This window comes from Cervus canadensis, chromosome 1 (assembly GCF_019320065.1).
Source record: "Cervus canadensis isolate Bull #8, Minnesota chromosome 1, ASM1932006v1, whole genome shotgun sequence".
In the NCBI taxonomy this organism is placed as follows: Eukaryota; Metazoa; Chordata; class Mammalia; order Artiodactyla; family Cervidae; genus Cervus; species Cervus canadensis.
Window position 1 is genome coordinate 25,368,549 of NC_057386.1, and position 12,612 is coordinate 25,381,160.

The 12,612-nt window shown below is 41.1% G+C and overlaps 1 protein-coding gene and 1 non-coding gene across 3 annotated transcripts in view; both read left to right on the forward strand.

The window, feature by feature from the left end:
* Positions 1 to 12,612, forward strand: part of UTP18 (UTP18 small subunit processome component) — a 66,369-nt gene that overhangs the window by 35,337 nt on the left and 18,420 nt on the right. For both annotated transcript variants that reach the window (XM_043472133.1, XM_043472142.1), the window contains exon 10: positions 7,266 to 7,389. In XM_043472133.1, the coding sequence (XP_043328068.1) occupies positions 7,266 to 7,389 (124 nt within the window). The remainder of the gene's footprint in view (positions 1 to 7,265; positions 7,390 to 12,612) is intronic.
* Positions 3,069 to 3,175, forward strand: LOC122424939. Its single transcript, XR_006264623.1, has one exon. It is a non-coding gene; the product is annotated as a U6 spliceosomal RNA (small nuclear RNA).

Genomic DNA, 12,612 nt, shown 5'->3' on the forward strand with positions numbered 1-12,612 from the left:
AAGCTTTTCAATCATCTTTACTATCACTATTCTGAATTCTTTTTCAGGTAGTTTGCCTATTTCCTCTTCATTTATTTGGACTTTTGTATTTTAGTTTGTTCCTTCATTTGTGTAGTATTTCTCTGCCTTTTCATTATTATTACTTTTTTACTTACTGTGTTTATGGTCTACTTTTCCCAAGCTTCAAGGTTGAATTCCTTCTTCCTTTTGGTTTCTGCCCTCTAGGGCTGGTTCACTCATTTGTGTAAGCTTCCTATAGGGTGAGATTTGTGCTGAGTTTTTGTTTGTTTCTCTGTTTTTCCTCTGATGGCCTGAGACTGAGGTGGTAATCCTGTCTGCTGATGATTGGGTTTATATTTTTGTTTTGTTTGTTGTTTAGATTAGTTGTCCTGTACAGGTCTTGTATTCAAGTGGTTTCCTTTGTGGGAGTTCTCACTATTTGATACTCCCTAGGGTTAGTTCTTTGAGCCCCTTTTTTTGGGGGGGACTGGGCAAGAATACTGGAGTGGATTGCCGTTCCCTTCTCCAGGAGATCTTTCTGACTCAGGGATTGAACCTGGGTTTCCCACATTGTAGGCAGACGCTTTACCATCTGAGCCACCAGGGAAAAGTAGAAAGTCTAGAAACACCTGGAGTAACAGGCAAATTTGGCCTTGGAGTACGGAATGAAAGCAGGGCAAAGGCTAATAGAGTTTTGCTAAGAGAACGCACTGCTCATAGCAAACACCCTCTTCCAACAACAAAAGACAAGACTCTACACATGGACATCAGCAGATGGCCAACACCAAAATCAGATTGATTATATTCTTTGCAGCCAAAGATGGAGAAGCTCTATACAGTCAGCAAAAACAAGACCAGGAGCTGACCGTGGCTCAGATCATGAACTCCTTATTGCCAAATTCAGACTTAAATGAAAAAAGTAGGGAAAACCACCAGACCATTCAAGTATGACCTAAATCAAATCCCTTATGATTTTACAGTGGAAGTGAGAAATAGATTTAAGGGACCAGATCTGATAGACAGAGTGCCTGATTAACCATGGACGAAGGTTCATGACATTGTACAGGAGACAGGGATCAAGACCATCCCCGTGGAAAAGAAGTGCAAAAAAGCAAAATGGCTGTCTGAGGAGGCCTTACAAATAGTTGTGAAAAGAAGATAAGGGAAAAGGAAAGGAGAAAAGAAAAGATATTCCCATTTGAATGTAGAGTTCCAAAGAATAGCCAGGAGAGATTAGAAAGCCTTCCTCAGTGATCAATGCAATGAAATAGAGGAAAACAGTAGAATGGGAAAGACTAGACATCTCTTCAAGAAAATTAGAGATACCAAGGGAACACTTCATGCAAAGATGGGTTCGATAAAGGACAGAAATGGTATGGACCTAACAGAAGCAGAAGATATTAAGAAGAGGTGGCAAGAATACACAGAAGAACTGTACAAAAAAGATCTTTACAACCCAGATAATCATGATGGTGTGATCACTCACCTAGAGCCAGACATTTCTGGAATGCAAAGTCAAGTGGGCCTTAGAAAGCATCACTGCGAACAAAGCTAGTGGATGTGATGGAATTCCAGTTGAGCTATTTCCAATCCTGAAATATGATGCTGTGAAAGTGCTTCACTCAATATGCCAGCAAATTTGGAAAAGTCAGCAGTGGCCACAGGACTGGAAAAGGTCAGTTTTCATTCCAATCCCAAAGAATGCTCAAACTACCGCACAATTGCACTCATCTCACATGCTAGTAAAGTAATGCTCAAAATTCTCCAAGCCAGGCTTCAGCAATACATGAAATGTAAACTTCCAGATGTTCAAGCTGGTTTTAGAAAAGGCAGAGGAACCAGAGATCAAATTGCCAACATCCGCTGGATCATCAAAAAAGCAAGAGATTTCCAGAAAACCATCTATTTCTGCTTTATTGAGTATGCCAAAGCCTTTGGCTGTGTGGATCACAATAAACTGTGGAAGATTCTGAAAGAGATGGGAATACCAAACCACCTGACCTGCCTCTTGAGAAACCTGTATGCAGGTCAGGAAGCAACAGTTAGAACTGGACATGGAATAACAGATTGGTTCCAAATAGGAAAAGGAGTATGTCAAGGCTGTATGTTGTCACCCTGCTTATTTAACTTATATGCAGAGTACATCATGAGAAACATTGGGCTGGAAGAATCACTAGCTGGAATCAAGATTGCTGGGAGAAATACCAATAACCTAAGATGTGCAGATGACACCACCCTTATGGCAGAAAGTAAAGAAGAACTAAAGACCCTCTTGATGAAAGTGAAAGAGGAGAGTGAAAAAGTTGGCTTAAAGCTCAACATTCAGAAAACTAAGATCATGGCATCTGGTCCCATCACTTCATGGCAAATAGATGGGGAAACAGTGGACACAGTGACTGACTTTATTTTTTGGGCTCCAAAATCACTGCAGATGGTGACTGCAGCCATGAAGTTAAAAGATGCTTACTCCTTGGAAGGAAAGTTATGACCAACCTAGATAGCATATTAAAAAGCAGAGACATTTACTTACTTTGCCAACAAAGGTCCGTCTGGTCAAGGCTATGGTTTTTCCAGTGGTCACGTATGGATGTGAGAGTTGGACTGTGAAGAAAGCTGAGCACCAAAAAATTGATGCATTTGAACTGTGGTGTTGGAAAAGACTCTTGAGAGTCCCTTGGACTGCAAGGAGATCCAACCAGTCCATCCTAAAGGAGATCAGTCCTGGGTGTTCATTGGAAGGACTGATGCTGAAGCTGAAACTCCATACTTTGGCCACCTGATTTGAAGAGTTAAGTCACTGGAAAAGACCCTAATGCTGGGAGGGATTAGGGGCAGGAGGAAAAGGGGACCACAGAGGATGAGATGGCTGGATGGCATCACCGACTCGATGGAGATGAGTTTGAGTAAGCTCTGGCAGTTGGTGATGGACAGGGACGCCTGGTGTGCTGCAGTTCATGGGGTCGCAACGAGTCGGACATGACTGAGTGACAGAACTGAACTGAACCGAGGGTTAGTTCTCTGGTAATCTGAGGTTGGAGTCAGTACTTCCACTCCAAAGGCTCAAGGCTGTGCTCGCTTCGGCAGCACATATACTAAAATTGGAACGATACAGAGAAGATTAGCATGGCCCCTGCACAAGGATGATACGCAAATTCCTGAAGCGTTCCATATTTTTCTAATGAGGTGGATGAAACTGGGACCCATTATACAGAGTGAAGTAAGCCAGAAAGATAAAGAACATTACAGCATACTAACACATATATATGGAATTTAGAAAGATGGTAATGATAACCCTATATGCAAAACAGAAAAAGAGACACAGATGTACAGAACAGACTTTTGGACTCTGTGGGAGAAGGCGAGGGTGGGATGTTTCGAGAGAACAGCATCAAAACATGTATATTATCTATGGTGAAACAGATCACCAGCCCAGGTGGGATGCATGAGACAAGTGCTCGGGCCTGGTGCACTGGGAAGACCCAGAGGAATCGGGTGGAGAGGAAGGTGGGAGGGGGGATCGGGACGGGGAATACATGTAACTCCATGGCTGATTCATGTCAATGTATGACAAGACCCACTGCAATATTATAAAGTAATTGGCCTCCAACTAATAAAAATAAATGAAAAAATAAATAAATAAATAAATAATTTAAAAGCCACGGTTGAAAAAAAAAAAAAAAGACTCAAGGCATTATCTCTGGTCAGGAACAAAGATTCCACAGGTGGTTTGTTATGGCATTATGAGATTAAAATATATATCCCAAACCGAGGAACCAAAGATGAAAGGAAAAGTTGCTCAGTTGTGTCTGACTCTTTGCAACCCCATGGACTTTATGAAATTTTTAGGCCACAACACTAGAATGTGTAGCCTTTCCCTTCTCCAGGGGATCTTCCCATCCCAAGGATCGAACCCAGGTCTCCCACATTGCAGGCAGATTTTTTTACCAGCCAAGCCAGAAGGGAAACCCGAGAATACTAGAGTGGGTAGCCTATCCCTTCTCCAGCAGATCTTCCCGACCCAGAAATCGAACTGGGGTCTCTTGCATTGCAGGCGGATTCTTTACCAGCTGAGCCACAGGGACCCCAGACAAATGGTAGTTAAAAAAATCAGGCAAATAATCATTGAAATAATGGGATATGCATATACACCCATAAGTATATACACCCATAAGCACAGTCAAAACAGTCCAACAAAAATAAAGTACAGTAGATTGACTTGGTGGACAAAGGATATCAAGAATGGTATTTACCAGTTAAGAAGACTAACTAAAACACAAACTGGAAAACAAAACTTAAAGCATGGTGTCAAGTGGGGCATAAAAAAGGGAAATAAAATTTATGTTTAGAGGAAAGATAAGAATGAAAAGAAAGAAGAGATATGCAAAGTTAAATAGAGGTAGATAAAGAGGATTTATATACATTAAAGATTAACTGCAAGGGGAAAAGAACAGTAGGAAAGGCAAACATAAGAATAAATGTAGAAAAAATAATAAGAGATTTTAAAAAGTTAAAATTGAGAAAAGAAAACAAAAAAAAGGAAAGCTCCACAGAAATGTAAAAGCCCAACATAGAGGCAGAGGTTTGTAACAGCAATAACAAATGTGACTGAGAAAGAAAAAGAATCAAAAGCTTAATTAGATTTTATAGTGCCAGTAAAATCGACAACTCCAACCAAGGTGAGGGGTGGAAATGGAAGGAAAAAAAAAATCCAAAAGAATCTATAGAACAAGTCCAAGCATAAAGATAATCAATGTTTTTCGTGAGCCACTGCTGTCAGAGTCCTTTCTCTCGCTGGGAGTCACAGTCCACCTTACCTCCCTAGGATGCCCTCCAGCACTGGACCTGCTGTGGGGGCAGCTGAGATTCTAATTTGGTCCTACTCCTATGTGTTCTTGCCTCCAATATCCACAGCTATCAGAACTAGTGCGTTTTCTTTTGTAGGAGCTCTCAATGTCCTTTTATATATTCCATAGACATAGAGTCTGCCTAGTTGATCTTGTGGATTTAATCTGCAGCCTGTACAGCTGGTGGGAAGGTTTTCAGTCTTCCTGCCGTACTGCCCAGGAGTTTCAATTGTGGTTTTATTACCACCTCTCATGTGGGTCGTCTACTGGTGTTTGCTCCTGAGGCTTCCCTTGAGGACTTAGGTCTGCCTCTGTGAGGGCCAGGTGTGAAGGCTGTGCAGCTGCTTAGGTTGCAGGAGTTCCGGCAGCACCAGGTACTCAGGGGAGTTGGCGGCTAGGGCAGCAGGAAATACAGTGCTCTCGAAGGGTATGGCAGCCAGTATTGGCTGCTACACTCCAGAATCCTTGCCTGGAGAACCCCCCTGACAGAGAAGCCTGGCAGGCCACAGTCTCCAGGGTCACAGAGTCAGACATGATTGAAGTGACCCTGAGTGCATAGATGAAATACTTTTTTTGCCTGTGGCAGCTCTGCCCCGGTGAGAGTTGAGCGTGTAGGTGATGCAGCTTCTTGACTTGTGGGGACCCTGGCGGTGCCAAGTGTGCAGGGACATAGACTCCCTCTGCTGCAGGATTTATGGCCCTATCATCTTCCCAACCCAGGAATTGAACCTTGCCGCTCCCACATTGTAGGCAGATTCTTTACCACTGAGCCACCAGGGAAGCCCAGTCAGCATCTATTTTCCCTCTTAATTAATTAATATGCTAGGTTTTTTGACGAGTAAGGAATAAATATTGGTACAGAGTAGTAATGTTCCTAATAAAATTGTCCTTGTATCCTGGGAGAGTCAGAGTTTGGGAGAAGAGTTGAAGGGTCAGCAGAGGTACTAGGATTTGGTTATATGAATTGGATATAGATATTAAATATTTACACAGTATGATGGTCTAATTTACCATAGGAAAGTTCCTTAAATTAGAGAAGAAGTAATCAAAAGTTGAGCCTTGGTATGTTAGGGAATTACCTGTATTTTGATTGGTGTTCTCCTCCTTCCCTTTTTTCTCCTTTTCTCCTTGTATAAGAAGTGATTTATGTGATTAGCATCATGTTGTTCATATTACCTTGTTTTATATATATGAAGAATATTTTGATAGGATTGTTCAAGAAAGAGTTCATCTTTTTATCTTTTCGAAGAATAGTACTATAGAATGGTGAACATTAGAGCAATAATCACAGTAAAGAGAGAACATAGATGAGTGAGAGGCTACTTTTGAGATGCACATAGGGTGATGATACAGATCTATAATGAGTCTGAGGAAGAGGGTGATCATCAATATGGAGTATATAGGAGAGAGAAGAAAGAATAAGGACAGATTTTGGTTGTTAGATGGCTGTTTCTGTCATGAAAATGTGTTCTCATCAGATTTATTATCCCCTCATTCTCCCTTCTCTAAATTATTTGTGCTTATTACCCAGAATTGTAAAGTTCAGTTCAGTTCAGTCGCTCAGTCATGTCTGACTCTGTGACTCCATGGACTGCAGCACTCCAGGCTTCCCTGTCCATCGACAACTCCTGGAGCCTGCTCAAACTCATGTCCGTCGAATTGGTGATGCCATCCAACCATCTCATCTTCTGGTCGTCCCCTTCTTCTCCTGCCTTCCCTCTTTCCCAGCATCAGGGTCTTTTCCAAGGAGCCATTTCTTCGCTTCAGGTGGCCAAAGTATTAGAGCTTCAGCATCAGTCCTTCCAATGAACATTCAGTACTGATTTCCTTTAGGATTGACTGGTTTGATGTCCTTGCCGTCCAAGGGACTCACAAGAGTCTTCTCCAACACCACAGTTCAAAAGCATACCTCCTTAGAATTGTACATACTTCCTGAATTATATCCTTTTAGTCTAGACCAATTATTCCTTCACTTCTTCCTCCTACTCTTGACATCATCAGTATCATTGTCAGTTTGGTATCTAAATCACTTAGCCTTACATATTAGATAATCTAATACCTATTGATAAATGTTGGAAAACCTGTGCTGGTGGATATTTTGTTTTTTTCAAATTTTGCTCCAGTTATTTATCTGAGTGAAACGTAGGAACTTTTCTGAAAGCTCAACTCAAGCCAAGAGTTTGTGATTTTTCACTCTAAACCCAAAGATACTATTTGTTAGTGACTAACGGGATGTAGTTTTGTATATATGAAAATGTATACAAGAAACGTTTTTTAGGCCAGTTTTCTAGACCTAGGACATTTACAGGTCTTTTTAATAACTTGTTCTATTAAAGAGGAACTAAGAGTGAATTCGGTTGCCTTTCAAGTTTAAAACAAAGTTAACTAACACCCCCCCACCTTTTTTTTTGCTTCTTTCAGGGGACGGGGAAGTTTATGTTTGGGATGTGAACTCTAGAAAGTGCCTTAACAGATTTGTTGATGAAGGCAGTTTATATGGATTAAGCATTGCCACATCTAGGAATGGACAGTATGTGGCTTGTGGGTAAGTAAACAGAGGTTCTAGTAACCTTTAATCACCTTTTGCTAATGAAAAAATATTACAGAATTGAATATACTAGATGGTACCTGAGTAGTTCTGTTTATAAAGTGTTTAGTGATATGAAATAATAAACCCAGGTCTTTTACATTTTATTGTCTTAATAAAATTTCTTAATATTTGTGTTTAATAATATTAATGGTGGTTTTTCAGCTCTTTAGCAAAGAAAATATTGGACTGCCTTCTTGTGTGCATGCATCCTAATTCTCATCAGTCGTGTCCAACTATTTGTGACCCTATGGACAGTAGCCCTCCAGGCTCCTCTGTCCATGGAATTCTCCAGCCAAGAATACTGGAGTGGGTTGCCAGACCCTCCTCCAGAGGATCTTCCCAACCCAGGGATCAAACCTGTGTTTCTTGTGTCTCCTGCATTGGCAGGCAGGTTCTTTACTACTAGTGCCACCTGGGAAACCCGGACCCCCTTATTATGTTACAGTATTTTTTTTCTTATGTTTGGAATATTTGTTTAAGTCTTAAAGATACTTAAAAGTGTATGTTCCTTCATCTAGCTATGTGGTATAAACCAATAACATGTTTTTTGGGATACTGTTGTTAGTATTACAGAGATCTTGAAAGTATTACCTAGAACATGTTATTGTGTCATTGCTGAGAAAAATGGTTATTACACTGGGGAAAAGATGGCTTTATTGTCCTATTTGATTTTAAAGATGGAGGGTAGGAGAAGGAGGTGTTGGGATACTTACCTGTAATTCTAAATGATTTTACCACCAAATTACTACTCAGCAACTGTAATTTTAGAACTTCCAGAAGTCGATCTTTATGACTATTAGATTAAACACAATTGATCCATAAAGAGTTTTCATTCAGATTCTCCCTTGTTGGGCTGTCCAGTGGGTCCAGAAGCATAGCTTACTCACCACTTTTTCTTCACCACCTCCTTCAAAGGCTAAAATTGGGGAAACTGCGTATAAATATCTCCACCACCATTTGGATATTGGTCAGCAGCTACCTTGTAGCCTGGGAAGAAAGGAGAGTAGAACCGGGCTGTGGTGCTCGGAGGCCAGGCTAACACCATGTGAGTCTGACAGGCAGGGGGACAGCCTGAGCCCAGCGTTTGCTAGAGCATAGCAGTGTGTGACTAGCAAGTCTTTTGAAGTTCCTTTAAAATGTAGACTGGTAGTAAAATTATAAGTATTTTTAAGCAGACCTGCTTTACCTTTGTAAACTGCACAAACATAACTGTCACGCAGATTTTGTGAAGTTAATCTTTTTCTGGTCTTTGCCTTCTTTTTGTATTACTTTTTATTAATGCCCTTCGATAGGCCCAGAGAGGAAAGAATCTAATAATAGCCATTTAAACTCATTTGATTTTAATTGCTTGTCAGTGAAATTGAATTCTGATGTGCTTGGTCAAAGACCATTCCTAGGTTTTTATTGTTAAACCTGTAAAAAAAAAAAAGGCCTTAACCCTTCTTAGAGGAGTTTCTCATGTAGGGGGAAGAGTTTTTGGTGGTACAGTCAGAGCAGAGGTAGGAGAAACAACTCACTTAGCTGGCTGACTATCTGCTCCTTCCCTTCCTCCTACCTCCCTTTCTCCTCTCTTGATCTCAAAATTTGTATGATAGTGTCTGTTAACTCTTCTCAGTGTCCTGGCTTAAAGTGGATGCTTTTGATTTACAGCTTTGCTCTGATAGGGACATAGGAAACTCAGAATATTGTAAATAGAGCTCTTTTATTTTATAGTGCCTTTTTTTTTAATGGATTTGGTTAATGTAAGGATTGCTACAACTCATGTTGTTTGGTTTCCAGTTCTGTGTTCTTTCCACACTGCCACCCCCCAAGTATTTTTATTTTACTTTAAAAGACTACTGAAAATTCAGGATTGTAGAAAACTACAAAATTTGTTATGATTTAGGGCCTGGAATTAATAGTTCTTTATTTCAGTGTTCTCATGAACCCATATAAAATGGGTTTCATTTTGCTTCATCTAGAGATTCTTTAAGACATGTGTGCTTTATAATGCAAGAAAAGCCTGTTTTATTCAGTGATAATGCTTTTGCTTCAGTTTCCTCATTCATAAAACATTTATTGGGCCTTGAGCTGGGGATTGTGAGATAGAACAATACATTTTCACCTTTTCATAGTTGATGATCTTAATGTGGGGACCTAATACATGTATCCGTATTCACAAGGCAAGCCATCAAACCATCACAAGGGCTGCAGTTTAGATACGGTGTTTCAATTTTAAAAGTGTTAGGAATGGTGAAGGCTGTTATTTGGAATGTCTGAAAAGGGTTTTGTGGGATATTGGCACTTGAGCTGGGCATTTTAAGGGCCAGTTGGAATTCAGAGAAAGGTATTGCAGATGGTGGAGAGAATTCAGGTTTGTGTTCTGAGAGGAGTATGGATGGGGTCACTCTTAAGTGGGGTGGGGGGGTAGGCTACAAAGGTAGAGAACGGCAGGCAGAGAAGTCTTTTATGCTGTGCTGAATAATGTGGACATTATATTAAATGAAAAGAGAAACCATTAAAGATTTTTAAGCAGAGAATCATGATGATAATTGAAATTTAGGGTTTGAAGTAGATAATTCTCATAGACTTTAGAAGGGGAATAGAGGTGCAGGTGAATGAGCCTTGAGGTCATTGCAGTAATCAGGCATTGAGTAATAAGGATGGGAATGGGAATAGGTAGATAGGTAAATTAGAAAATTGGGATGAGAGAGGAGTGACATTCTAAGGCTCTAGGCCAAGACAGAAGAGTAGAGTTGTCCATAGAATGAGGGTGGATGCGGGAGGGAGGCATGTCAGAGATAGGTTCACAGGGCAGTGTTTATAGGCAGTTAGCAGTGAGTGGAGTTAGATTAAAGGCAGTCGTTTGATGGTCCATGGGAGGAAATGAGATGAGAGGGACACTAGAGCTAGGTTGATCTGGCTAATCACCATCATTCTTGTTGGGGAAGAGTTTTCTGTACTAGGACATTTGTGGTTGCTGATCTACTAATGGATAGGCTGTTCTTGATTCAGGAACCTACTTCCAGTCCAGTCAGCTGTGATTGGGGGGTGGAAGGATGACAGCCATGTCTATTTTTTCAGTTAGGAGTTCAGGGATGAGAGCTCCCTTTTCTTTGTTCTTGTTTTTCCACTTATGATGCCCTGGTTTTTACTTTTTTTCCCTTGTCATTGTTACTATTGTTTGTTTGTTTTTAACCTACTATCTCCCTTCCCCAGCTCTTGTCTCACTTACCTTTTCCACAAAGCATCACTGGAGCAACTTCAGTTCATACTGATTTTTCCTTTCTTTGAGGTTCTAGATCACATATAGAGAGTTTAGCTTATGTTCTCTTATATTTCTGAGTATTTCTTAACAGTCTTTGCCACCCTACCCTGGGATTAAATTCTTTCTGCTGTTGTATATTCTTGTGACAGTTTGCATTGTTGTTGTTGCTAAGTCATGTCCAACTCTTTTTGACACCATGACCTGTAGCATGCCAGTCTCCTCTGTCCTCCACTGTTTCCTGGAGTTTGCTCAAATTCATGTCCCTTAATTCAGTGTGATGCTATCTAACCATCTCATCCTCTGCCACTCCCTTCTCCTTTTGCTTTCAATCTTTCCTAGCATCAAGGTCTTTTCCAGTGGATCTTTGCAAGAATCTTTTCCAATGGATCTTCGCATCAGGTGGCCACACGGTATTGGAGCATCAGCTTCAACATCAGTCCTTCCAGTGAATATTCAGGGTTGATTTCTTTTAGGATTGACTGCTTTGATCTCTTTGCAGTCCAAGGGACTCACAAGAGTCTTCTCCAGCATCACAGTTCAAAAGCTTCAGTTTTTCGGTTCTCAGCCTTCCTTATGATCCAGCTCTCAACATCCATACATGACTACTGGAAAAACCATAGCTTTGACCATATGGACCTTTGTTGGCACAGTGATGTCTGCTTTTTTTTTTTTTTTTTTTTTTTTTTATTTATTGTTTTTTCTCATACATTGATATGAATCAGCCATAGATCCACACGTATTCCCCATCCCGATCCCCCCTCCCACCTCCCTCTCCACCCGACCCCTCCGGGCCCTCCCAGCGCACCAGGCCCGAGCACCTGTCTCACGCATCCCACCTGGGCCGGCGATCTGCCCCACCACAAACAGTGTACATGCTGTTCCTCCGAAACATCCCACCCTCACACTCTCCCACAGAGTTCAAAAGTCTGTTCTGCACTTCTGTGTCTCCCCCCCTGCCCTGCATACAGGGCCATCGCCACCATCCCTCCAAACTCCATATATATGTGTTAGCATGCTGCAATGTTCCCCATCCTCCCGGCTTACCTCACTGTGCACAAGGGGCTCCAGTTTCATCCATCCCACCAGGACCGATTCAAATGAACTCCTTCCAACGGCTGAGTAATATCCCATGGTGTACATGCACCACAGCTTCCCCATCCATTCATCTGCTGATGGGCATCTAGGTTGCTTCCATGTCCTGGCTATTATAAACAGTGCTGCGATGAACATTGGGGTGAACGTGTCTCTTTCAGATCTGGTTTCCTCAGTGTGTATGCCCAGAAGTGGGATTGCTGGGTCATACGGCAGTTCTATTTCCAGTTTTTTAAGAAATCTCCACACTGTTCTCCATAGCGGCTGTACTAGTTTGCATTCCCACCAACAGTGTAAGAGGGTTCCCTTTTCTCCACACCCTCTCCAGCATTTATTGCTTGTAGACTTTTGGATAGCAGCCATCCTGACTGGCGTGTAATGGTACCTCATTGTGGTTTTGATTTGCATTTCTCTGATAATGAGTGATGTTGAGCATCTTTTCATGTGTTTGTTAGCCATCTGTATGTCTTCTTTGGAGAAATGTCTGTTTAGTTCTTTGGCCCATTTTTTGATTGGGTCATTTATTTTTCTGGAATTGAGCTGCAGGAGTTGCTTGTATATTTTTGAGATTAATCCTTTGTCTGTTTCTTCATTTGCTATTATTTTCTCCCAATCTGAGGGCTGTCTTTTCACCTTACTTATAGTTTCCTTTGTAGTGCAAAAGCTTTTAAGTTTCATTAGGTCCCATTTGTTTAGTTTTGCTTTTATTTCCAATATTCTGGGAGGTGGGTCATAGGGGATCTTGCTGTGATTTATGTCGGAGAGTGTTTTGCCTATGTTCTCCTCTAGGAGTTTTATAATTTCTGGTCTTACATTTAGATCTTTAATCCATTTTGAGT